The sequence below is a fragment of the Anopheles merus genome, chromosome 3R, assembly GCF_017562075.2.
Source record: "Anopheles merus strain MAF chromosome 3R, AmerM5.1, whole genome shotgun sequence".
Lineage (NCBI taxonomy): Eukaryota > Metazoa > Arthropoda > Insecta > Diptera > Culicidae > Anopheles > Anopheles merus.
Window position 1 is genome coordinate 36,585,517 of NC_054084.1, and position 11,115 is coordinate 36,596,631.

At 44.6% G+C, this 11,115-nt stretch overlaps 3 protein-coding genes across 4 annotated transcripts; 1 reads left to right on the forward strand and 2 right to left on the reverse strand.

The window, feature by feature from the left end:
- Nucleotides 1–887: 887 nt before the first annotated feature.
- LOC121596132 lies at nt 888–5,103 on the reverse strand. Of its 2 annotated transcripts, none has more exons than XM_041920805.1 (6): nt 4,937–5,103; nt 4,747–4,856; nt 3,387–4,669; nt 3,114–3,326; nt 2,935–3,051; nt 888–1,969 (listed from the first exon to the last, which is right to left on the reverse strand). In XM_041920805.1, exons 1-6 carry the CDS (start codon nt 5,035–5,037, stop codon nt 1,739–1,741), a joined length of 2,055 nt encoding a protein of 684 aa, XP_041776739.1. In that variant the 5' UTR covers nt 5,038–5,103; the 3' UTR covers nt 888–1,738. The 2 variants fall into 2 exon arrangements, with proteins under 2 accessions (XP_041776739.1, XP_041776740.1); XM_041920806.1 differs by having other exon boundaries at nt 4,942–5,044.
- Nucleotides 5,104–5,550: 447 nt separating this feature from the next.
- On the forward strand, nt 5,551–6,283 carry LOC121596742 (probable DNA-directed RNA polymerases I and III subunit RPAC2). The gene is made up of 3 exons (XM_041921942.1): nt 5,551–5,657; nt 5,730–5,830; nt 5,896–6,283. Exons 1-3 carry the CDS (start codon nt 5,640–5,642, stop codon nt 6,092–6,094), a joined length of 318 nt encoding a protein of 105 aa, XP_041777876.1. The 5' UTR covers nt 5,551–5,639; the 3' UTR covers nt 6,095–6,283.
- LOC121596739 (apoptosis inhibitor 5 homolog) lies at nt 6,274–10,647 on the reverse strand. The gene is made up of 9 exons (XM_041921941.1): nt 10,399–10,647; nt 10,128–10,289; nt 9,911–10,063; nt 9,670–9,843; nt 9,397–9,600; nt 9,133–9,333; nt 8,865–9,061; nt 8,532–8,727; nt 6,274–8,434 (listed from the first exon to the last, which is right to left on the reverse strand). The coding sequence occupies exons 1-9, from the start codon at nt 10,477–10,479 to the stop codon at nt 8,078–8,080; spliced, it is 1,725 nt and encodes a 574-aa protein (XP_041777875.1). The 5' UTR covers nt 10,480–10,647; the 3' UTR covers nt 6,274–8,077.
- Nucleotides 10,648–11,115: the final 468 nt, after the last annotated feature.

The window sequence follows — 11,115 nt, forward strand, 5'->3', positions numbered from 1 at the left end:
GAGTTAAACCCCCAAGAATGTGAAACAAAAACCGTGATAAATGAACGAATTGTAAGCACAAAACCCGCGGCGCCACACACTTCTCCTAAAGTGCCGACGCACGCACGCCCGACGTCCTTTAGTTTAGCAATTGCGCGTGATCTTTGCGGGAGACCACCGTAGAGAACACAAAACAACAAGTAGTAAGATAGGATAGGAGACCGATGGGGCTGGAGTTAAAATCGAGTTGTAAAATAATACGTACGCGTCAAGGATAATAATGGGATATAATGGGTCGCCGTCGCAATGGGAGGTTTCTATCCGCGCCATACAACACCAAGCACAACACATGATGCAAAAAAGAAAAGGAACCATCCCACCCTTTTTTGAGCCCTTTTATTGAGCTGGTATAGGGGCAGCAGAAGCACAAACAACAATAACAACAACAACAAAAGACACCAATGGCCTGGAATGTGAGTGAGAGGGAATGAGATTTATAAAATCGAGATGTGCCTCTTCTATGTCTTGCTTATTTGTTTAATTTTTCCCCCGGACACCAAACGGCTGCCGTGTTCGTGGTAGGTGCAAAGCATACATTAACAAACATTTCGTTCTTTTTGCCACACACATCGCGATCACAAAAAGTGTGCAAAGAAAAAGGGAGATAGATAGAGACAAACAAACAATCCAATTGGAATCCACCACAACGAATGAAATTACAAGAAATTGTCTGTTTGCTACACTAATCCTAAACAAACAACCATTGTTACAAAATAGAAAAGGTATTATACAATATATACAAACCACAATATATCATTCGACTGCAAACCGTGCGCAAAATTACGTTTATTATATACAGTACATGCAACACATAAAACAGCCTTTTCTTTTTTGTTTTTGCTGCGATGGTGTTTACAGTTTTTTTTTATTCATATTAGACTATAAGTAGATTTGTTGCTATACAATTTACAAAACTATTTTCTCTTCTGTGTTTATTATAGTTCGACAAAATATCAACCTGTACAGATGTCCTTTTGTTAAGAAAAAAAACCCGTAATAAAACAGAAAAAACCTCACATTTCTTAAGCAAAACAGCATTTTTATATAGGTTTTATTTTATTTTTTTGGTTTTATTAAGTTAGTGTTAAATTCAGCTATTATTACAAAACGTATTTTGATTATTTTCAAATTTATCTATCTTCAGTCCATCGAACGTTATTTGCTAACGAATACAAATTATCTAGTTTAATAACATAATACGTCCTCCTAATGACGTATGTTTGTGAAGAAAGAACCATCTACATAACAACGTTTTCCAGGAGTTCTCTTAACTGTGGGACACTTTATTGACTCTTTCTTGCGTGAAATGAACTTAATGTAATGGGAAATTGACTGTATAGCACCCTTGTGGTACAAATCCAATAGGAATTTCCAAGTAGGCTGTCCACAAAGGGATTACCACTGAGTCCGGTTTTTATTATATGAAGTTCACTTCCTATAAGAAAAGTCAAGGAAGTGTCCTACAACTATGAGAACCCCTAAAAAACACTGTTATAAATTAAGCATGCTACGGCAATAAATTAAATATAATTAATAGTCCATAAATAAACTATATCTACTACATAAATAGTGTAACTAGAGGAAGAAGAAAATTGCCGCAAAGCTTTAAATCACGTGAATAGAATAGAAATAATTGATAAATAGTAAAAAGTAATAATAGTAAAAGATGCTCGCGTACTAATATTTGCTCCGTTCCGTTTCATCCACTCCACCCGGCCGCATTGCGCAATGTCACCTGCCGAATGTGGTTTTCCTCGTTGCATTGCACTTCAAGCAGCCCGGCCTGCTTGAGCAGAATTATGTTTTTGAACAGTTTACACACGCCCAAACGTGAGCTGGTGCGGAAAAACTGATGCAGGTGGTGCAGTGGCACATATTGCACCCCCCGATGGCACATTTCGCGCTGAACTACGAGCACTATATCGATCAGCTGTGAAGAAGCGTTAGTACAGAGAGAAACAAACGCGATTAGATGTGTGTGTATTCGCAGTGCTGCACCATCTGCATGGCATGAGCATTACGAGATGTTCACCAACGAAAACAAAGGAACATATCCGTGGTAGCTTGATGCTCATTGCTGATACTCAATGAAAGTGTGTCGTGACAAACCGAACGAGACGTGCGAGTGCTTGAGTCAAACGCGATACTCTGACTGACAAGCTGAGCTTAATTCCGGCGCAAGCATAATCATGACTTTTTCTGTCAGAGGTGAGACTCAAACAGTTGGTGGACGAATCACATGCTTGGTGAGATTTTGTTTAGCATCTAATTCTTGATCACTCACTTGGTTACGACGTTTTCTGTCGGTGATAATCACAACATTCTTGGAATATACTTGGCGTATGGTCCAATGCATCAAAAAGAGTACGCTTTCTCGCTCTGTCTGGTTTGATGGTCTGTCGGATCAAACAAAGCGAGAAACAATGCTCATTATGTTTCTTGGAATTACTCCCAAGCACCGGATATCTACCACGACTATCGTGTGATGCTCACCGACTGAAAATGTCGCGACCAAGTGACTGACCAAGAGTTGGTTGCACAAAATGTCACCAAGCATGTTATGGTCGCACCAACTGTTCTCACCTCTGATCATCGCAGTAGAGCTCGTGACGCTGACATGATTTTATTTCAGCCAGAATTTGTCATGACTATGTCAGTGACATTTTGCAAAACTGATGACAAGTCATAACATAGTCACTGACCAAACATTGATCGCAAAAATGGCATGAAACATGTATTGGTCACACCAAACGCTTTGAGTATCACCTCTGATTATCACAATTGAGTACGTGACCCTGACATGGATTTGGTTGCAGTCAGATTTTTTATGACACTAACAGTGACGTTAACAATGCTCTTGTTGCCCTTGCCAACGGACGACGCAGGAGCACTTACCATTGTATCCAGTGGAGCCAACTCGGCGCACGAATCGATCTCCTCCGGGATTGCCTCCAGCTCCTTTGCCTGGTTAAACAGCACCGAGCTTAGATCGATCTCCTTTTCGTTCCGAATCTGAAAGAATTTTTAAAATAAGCATTTTTTTACTATTACTGTAAAATGGCAATAATTCTTACTTCGGATGGTTTTTCGGGCCGTTGCTCGGATGAAACAGCCTGCTCTTCTTCGTTTTGCTTGTTCGACCGAGTGCGCTTAGTAGTCCGCTGTTCCTGGGGAGCTGTCAATGGCGGATCAGACGGAACGGCCTGTTTCTCTGTTTCCTGCGATACGGACACATTGTCCGCCTGTGCTGGAATTTTCATCACGCTCGTTTCATTGTTAGCCGCCGGCTGTCGTGCGAAAGAAAGTAAATTAGTAAATTAATTATGTAATTATATGATCCAAAATACCGTGTCCCCTAAGACCGTTGGCAGCTGGAAACGATCCGACGCTTCCGCCAGCTTCCCATCAATCGATTCCAGTTGATCCGGAGCAACCGGTTGCAGGCTGGTGCCTACTAGATCCGACGTCATTATCGCTTCCTGCTGGCTAAGTACATGATGTGACGGATCGTTACTAATGGTGGCCTTGCCGCCCGTCCGATTGCCCACCGCCAAGTTGGATGTCTCTGTCGTGCTCATCGGCGGTGGATTGCGGGATCCATCGTCCGTCGTTTGCTGGAAGCCCGAATCGATTCGTTGGTTCGTTGCTGCCTCCCGCATCACGGGCACCGCTTCGAGCAGTTCTTGCTGCTGTTTGCGTTGTGATTGCTGCTCCTGTTGCTGCTGCTTGTAAAGCTCCGCCAGCTGATTTTGCACGTCCTGTATCGTTTTGTTCCACACCGTACGGTACGGGAAGCTAAAAATGTCGAAATTCCTCCTCGGCCGCGGCATACCCCGACCGGTACTACTTTCAAACGGTTCCAGCCGTTGCGTCAGCGTTACCTCCCGTCGGGTGCGCCTGGGACGCGCTACCGGCACTTCCTCTCCCGATGAGCTACTTTCTACCACCGGAATCAAAGGAGGCACAGTGCTTGGCTGCACTGCTGAAGCAGTAACTTCTCCGGATCTATTCGGAACAACTTCAGCCGCTGGATCTTGCTGTGGTTCTTGCGCGCCCTGAGGCCCAGATTCCTGTAACTCGGGCAACGCCAACTGTGCAGTGAGCTCCGTAACCGGGAGGAACGGTGTACTGGTTCCCAGCGGTCTCCTGAACAAAGGCGTATTCAGATCAATGGTCTGGAAGTTGTCCACCATTGGGGCGACCGCCGGCAGGGATGGAAACTGAGACAGCAACATATTCCGCGTCATCGACTGTCTCAGCGACATCGGCGGCAACTCTTCGTCGGTACACAGCTGCAAAAACTCTCGTGCCCCATCGGCCTCCTGGCTGCCAAAGTTATCGTCCTGGGGGAGCAGTTCCACCGCCGATGGCATCACCGTTGCTATGGCGTTGATTTCTCCCCGCAGCTGGTATGGATCGTTCGGTGCTGCTGCCGCATTGACGCCCTCGTTCGATCGGACCGGTTCCAGCGGACCTTCCATGGGGATTGGCTGAACTGCCGGTTCAACGATAGCCGGCACGGCAGGCGGTGGCGGTGGCGGTGGCGGTGGCGCAGGATTAACAGTTGGAGGTCCCGGAGAAACGGCCCTATTTTTGCGATATATCTTCGCCACATTCCGGTGGTAAGATTCTTGAAGCGGACACAAAGGAAAGAAAAATCGATCACTCACTCACACACACACGGGGACATTGCCAGCGTTTACTTACTTTCTTGCTGATTATAAAACTCGGCCGTCTGCACTTGCTCTCCTTCGCAGATCCGGTCCAGTACCGTGGGATTGTTTTCCGTATCGAGCAGATCGTTCAGATTGCATCTCCTGCAACGAAAGGGGAAGTACAGTGTACAGTGTGGTACAGTGTCCAGTTTGTGTGGAAAGTATTCCATTTGCTGATTTACTTTACGGTTCGATATTCATCGTCCGTTACAAGATTTGCTGCTTTAAAGTTCTCAAAGCTTGGCAAGTACTTCTTTGCAATAATTTTCGACAGCGGTTCCATCGCTTCCCACTGGCGTTACCACTATTTTTGTTCTCTCGTTCCAAAATGGCTGGCCAAACGCGTTGACAAAACACGCACAACGGTTTTTCGAAAAACATCGCCATCGCGATATTTCATCGAAGCTGGCCCTTTGGGGCGCATAGTGGTCGATCTAAAAACAGTGATGGTCATGCAGAATATTTTTAGCATTTTTATGAAATTAATGAAATATTTCTGTTTTACAATATTTATGATTACACCAGTTTTAACAAAAAAAAAAAAGAATTATTCAACAAAACGTATGAGTAATCTTTATGAATAAAATTCACAAAAGTGAGTTCGATCATGATTTTTTTCATTCTTAATTGTTATATGAAACTTTTAATCATAACAAAAGCAAGCAATTTTTATGATTTACATTATTTGTATTGAATTATTTAAAACATGTAAATAAAAAAATAATTTAAACGTCATTACGTTCTGCTTTGAATCGCCCTTTGTGCGATGTTTACATCTTCAGCGGCAGACAGTTCCACAACAAACAACAAAACAGCGTGGTCCTACCAGAGCCGGCGTGATTCGCCTTTTGATTCGCCTTTCAGCTCCAACTGTTCTAACCTACCATGCCGAAATTAGCAGAAGTAAGAACACGGGCATAACTATTTCTTTAAACACCATTAAAAAATGTCCCTCCTTTCCTCCATTTCCACTAGCTCACCGGTGATGAAAACTCCGGCGAAAGTTCGCGCACATTCGTGTTCGAGGACGAGGGCCACACGTTGGGCAATGTTCTGAAAAGCATCATCTGCAAATAGTAAGTACTGGCCGGCATTGGCCGCTTCGGTAGCAAAAAAATGACAATTTCAAATGCCTTTGCAGCCCTGATGTGAACTTTTGTGGCTACACCGTACCCCATCCGGCCGAGAACAAGATGCACTTCCGGATACAGGCCGCCAAAAGTGTTCGTGCAATCGATGTGCTGCGGCGTGGGCTGGAAGATCTGGAGCGGGTGTGCGACCATACGATAGACACCTTCGAGGCGGCAGTAGCGAAGTATCAACAAAAGGAGTCGAAATAGTCTTTACTGATTAGCTGTTTAGCGGGTCTCTTTAGCGGAGGAAGCGAATTGATGATTACACAAGCAAGGTTGAACATTTATATCTGTTCATTACATATTTTACATTAAAATATAGCACCAGGGCAATCTCCCCGGTTGCTTTGTTTCGGATTTAATAAAAACCATGTAACAAAAAAAGGTTTATTCATACCACGAAGTGTTGTTTATTCACGAGAACGTTGAACTGGCGGAGGGGGTTGTACTGTATTTTCAAATTGTAAGATCGATAGTTTAGCGTATTGCTCAGATATATTGCGCAACACATTTTTCGGGTCGCTTTTAGACTCATTGCGCTCAAATATATCGTGAAATGTTCAACTACAATTATGCAAAACATAGTCCCCGTAGTATTAGATGAAAAAAATAAGTAAATGTTTGTGCGAATCCGTGAAGCACTACCATCGCAATAATCAGTAAAACAAAATGCAACTGCAATAATATCAAGCAGCGAATGCAGCTCAACATACAAATTATCCATTTAATTCACACGCACACGCACGTTCTACCCAAATCGGTGTAGGTACGTTTTAAAACCATGTTGTGCCGCCACTACATACTTCATAGAGGGGGAAATGGAAAATACCCATTTTTCCCACCACCAGAGAAAACAAAATTCATATGCAATTATTTGAAAAATAATATAAAATACCTATCTCTAGGATAATGACGGTGGTAATACCATCGTAGTGAAAACCATCCACGAAGCGGGTTGCCATAAACAACAGCAAAGGGTCTGATGTGAGTGTTGTGTTTGTCTGTGCAAAGTAGGAAGAACAAGTACTCACGGAGCTATAGAGAAAGGGGATCACTCGGAGATCTCTTCGCACAACCCAATGCCAACTTTAATTACCAACACCGGCTAAACAACACCTCCCTTCTCCACGCTCCATGATCGGATAGACACTTACACGCTGAAAGAGAATTGCTGCCTGCGACAGGGTGGGTGGTGGTCGGCCGGCTTGGTCGGTTGATTATCATCGATGGTGAGTGTGTGTTGAATGATGCGTCGAAAATCGTGTACAGTAATGATTTGTAGCAACAAAAAAAGGAGGCAAAAGCGAGAGCACAAGTTAGTTAGGATAGAGGGATGTGAATGGATTTGGTGCACTAAAAAAGAACCTCTGTAAGCCCTGAGATACTACCAATTAGAAGGGAGATGCAGAAGGAAGATAAGGACACACACACACACACAGCTGGTAATGGTAGCAGTAGTGGATGAGCTCCCCGTTGTGATACAGCGATGATTGAAGTACATTTCTCTGCCACATTCGGTGAGTTGCTGGGATAATTGGACGATGATTATTGCTTTCTTTTTTCGGGTTTACCGTGTCGTCTGTCTGCCTGCTTCTGCTGCTGCTGCTGCTGCTGCTGCGTCCATTTCGCGTGTCCTTTCGGTATTTGTACAGATCAATCCACCCTAGCGTTCCAACGAAGGGACTCCAATAAGATGTACGAACAACGCGTTCGTAACGACAGTTGTGCTTAGTTAGTGTTAGTGAAAGTGATACATTAAAATTAAAGTATGATGTTAACTGGTAGCATGGTACATCAAATCAATAAAAGCAGTGTAAAATATTGCACAACTGCCATAATGCGAATAAGGTCGCCAAAGTTAACTTTTGAATAAAAAAATAATCGAAAAAAATTCTCCATTATCCTCCGTCTCTGTTGTCCTAAACTATTCTCACATCCTAAAGTATTTACCCACCAAACAGCGCGATAAATCGTCTATCTTTACCATGCTACTGGCCTCTAGCCCCATTCCCTAAGCAAAGGAATGCCTATCTAGAAGATGATCATGGTTAGACACTAAATTGTTAAATACCAGTACATCTCATTACGATTAAGGGATAAAAAGGGGGGCAGGGGTAGGGATTGAAATAGCGCGTACTCTGTGCTTTTGCGCCCCTATTTTTTCGATACAACCATACACTGTGTCACGATTTAATACTTCCTTTTTCCTCCATTGTTGCGGCCACCACCGCCACCACCACCACCTCCTCCGTTCCCACCGTAGCTGCCACGGCGGAAATTGCCGCCACCGCCGCCGCCACCACTGGGACGTCGGCCACCACCACCGCCACCGCCACCACCGCCGCCATTCCGGTGTAATTTGCCAGAATATTTACCCGACGGTGGGGTGTACATTTTCTGCGACCCGGGGCTCGGTTTGCCCTGCTTGGGGCCTTTCGTATCGCCGGCCGCTTTACCATTGCCATCGAACGTGATCGGAGCGTGGCGTTTGTTGCCGGCCTTGGCCGATTCCTCCTGCTTCTGTTTCGGCTGTTGGTTTTGTTGTTGCTAACGGACAAGGCAGAGAGAGAGAAAGAGAGAGATGGTTAAAAGGTTATTATTGACATGTACACATTGGTAAAAATTGCACACGAACGTTTCTTACCGCTTTCTTGCCTTTCGGGATAACCCAGGACAGCTGTACGACCGATTTGAAGCTTGGCGGCGAATGGAACAGATCGCGAATCAAAGTGCTGATGTTGGAGGTGGTCTTCAGGGCGGTCACTTTAATTTGATTCTCTTCCGACTTCATTTCCTCCGCCGTTTTGCCCTTGACGGCTTCCTGGAGCTTCTTGATGTATCTGAAACACGCAGGGAAGATGAAAAGAAGTTAATGCAAAATGATTCTATTGAACATCCAATAATCCCCTTTGGATGATAGCACTGTCAGGGATTAGTAGTTAAAGGTCGCTCCACTAGGAAACACGACCACACTCACCCCTGTGTACCACGCGCCAAATATTGCAGACGCGATCGGAAATCCTTCAGCTTTGCCGGATTCTCGGGGAAGGTAAGAAAATCGACCGCCTGTTTGCCGAGCGTGTGCAGTGCGTACAACAGACATTCGGCATGCGAAAACTGGAACGATGGTGTCTCATTTAGGTCGGCATCGAGCGGCGGTAGTGGCATGTATTCCTGAAACGTACAAAGGAACGAAACAAACGTTTATTGGCTGTTCGGCAAGTGCTTGTGTTTTGTTTGCGTACCAGTAAAACTTCATAAATCGCTTCCACCTTTTCGGCGGGTTTCTCCAGCGTCCCACAGAAGCCCGACATCTCCGCAAACACCTTCAGCAGGCGCAGCTGTGTCTGGTGCTGCTCGTCCGCGGCACCGATCAGGCTCCATACGCTCGGTCGCAGAAACTTCTCGCACATGAACTTTACGAACTGGGTCGATTCCACCTGGGACTAGTGTGGAAAACATTCATAGAAATGATTGAACTTTGGACGTTTTACTTCCAGCTAGCTTACCGAAAAGTATGGCATGGCTTCGGTCGCACACTGAATGAACCGTTCGACCGTTTCATCGTCGGACGCCAGCACACCGGGATCACTTTCCAGGTCCGCCTGTTCGGCGGCGAGCGTAACCAGCTCCACGTGACCGGGAAGCGTCTTGCTGAGCTTCGTTTGGTTCAGGATGGACATGCACAGATGGAATTCGTCCGAGCTTACGTCCTAAAGGAAAGAAGAAAAAAAGGTCATTATCAATTCATTAGTCACACTTCCACCCGATAAGCGACTTACCAGTGTTATCTTTTTCACTTCAGCAATGATAAAATCTTCCACCGCCTTCGTCAGTATTTGGGGCTCAAGTTTCATGATTTTGTTGTTAATGAACTGGAAGCTGCGGAATCGCGTCGTCTCGTCGCCGCCCACGATTTGGCTGAAAATGCCAGTCAGCGTTCCAACCGCATCGAACTGAAATATGGTCGAAAAATATCGTCAAAATTAACTACCTTTTCACCAAAAACAGTCATTCCCATACCTTTGCTAGGGTTAGCAGCGACTGATGCACCTGCAGCAGCTCGGTCGAGTCTTCGGTAATGAGCAATTGGGCCAAAATGTCGCCAATTCGTGGCGTATGCTCGGTCGTCTCACGGCATAGCTGTGGCAGATCCTTGATTGCCTGGCGTCTGATCTGTAATATCCCGAGTCGAAATGTTAAAACACTCCTCCGCATGATGTCGCTGCAAATTTCTTACCTGCGTGTCCTCATCCTCGCACAGGTCTAGCTGACTCTCGATGGCAAGTTCCGCCAGCCCGGGAAAATGCTTGAAGAACTTCCCAATGAACTGGGACGCGAGACGCTTCTCCTTCGCGGAGCCCTTTACCGCATCCAAAATTTCCTTGTATTCCGCTTCGTGCTGTGGCAAAAAAACACAACATTTAATCCGATTTAACCACAAGTGTAAACAACCTTTTCCCGGCACCATTTGCAGAGCGGGTGAAAAAAATGATGGAAGCACAACCAACCTCGCCGATCTTCTCCTTGGCGTCACTCAAGATTTCATAGTTTTTGTACAGCTTTTCTATTCGATCACCGGTGTTATCCATGGTGCGGTCGCTTTTGCTGCCTCTGTTGTATCAAGAATTCACCAAACTTTACTGAAAATATCAGTAAAAACTCTGAAAAACGCACAAATATTCACTGGTACGAAGTTGAAAGCAAATTTCTGTAATGTGTAGGAAAACGTGAGTGTGTGCGTGTTGGTTTGATGTTGGGATCAGTGTGGCCAGATTATTTTAGCGGTTTTCGGTAGGCGCATCAAAATTTTATCGGTAGTTTTCGGTAGGTTAAAACTCGAAACATAAAAGAAGTACAGGTGTCCCCCGAGATACGACTGTATTTGGGACCGAGAAAATGTCCCAAAGCAAGGCGTATGTCGAAAAAGTCGTATGTCGAATATCTATGAATATAAAGTTTATAACCGAAGTTGAAGAGTTGGAATTTATGATATCGTGTATTTTATTTAAAATAATGTTCGATAATGTAATAATTATATTTTAAAACCCGTACACAATATAGATATTTAAGATAGGGTAGTTGTGGAATCTTTGGAAATGTGTGTATAACGGTTATGTGCCCAGATATTCAAAAAAATACATCAATTTCTTGTCAATGACAACTTTTAACTGTCAAAATCAAAATCGTCGTATCTGCGAATCGTCGTAACTCGAGGGGGTCGTAAC

What these genes read in the sequence shown, in the direction of transcription:
- LOC121596742 (XM_041921942.1), top strand. An exon ending in AAAAGCATCATCTGCAAATA is followed by an intron (nt 5,831 to 5,895) that starts GTAAGTACTGGC and finishes ATGCCTTTGCAG; the next exon opens with CCCTGATGTGAACTTTTGTG.
- LOC121596739 (XM_041921941.1), bottom strand. Translation starts at nt 10,479, where the DNA reads ATGGATAACACCGGTGATCGAATAGAAAAGCTGTACAAAAACTATGAA. An exon ending in CGATTTATGAAGTTTTACTG is followed by an intron (nt 9,062 to 9,132) that starts GTACGCAAACAA and finishes TGTACGTTTCAG; the next exon opens with GAATACATGCCACTACCGCC. An exon ending in TCCCGAAAGGCAAGAAAGCG is followed by an intron (nt 8,435 to 8,531) that starts GTAAGAAACGTT and finishes CTTGTCCGTTAG; the next exon opens with CAACAACAAAACCAACAGCC.
- LOC121596132 (XM_041920805.1), bottom strand. Translation starts at nt 5,037, where the DNA reads ATGGAACCGCTGTCGAAAATTATTGCAAAGAAGTACTTGCCAAGCTTT. An exon ending in GATGAATATCGAACCGTAAA is followed by an intron (nt 4,857 to 4,936) that starts GTAAATCAGCAA and finishes CTTTCGTTGCAG; the next exon opens with GAGATGCAATCTGAACGATC. An exon ending in TGGCTCCACTGGATACAATG is followed by an intron (nt 1,970 to 2,934) that starts GTAAGTGCTCCT and finishes GCTTCTTCACAG; the next exon opens with CTGATCGATATAGTGCTCGT.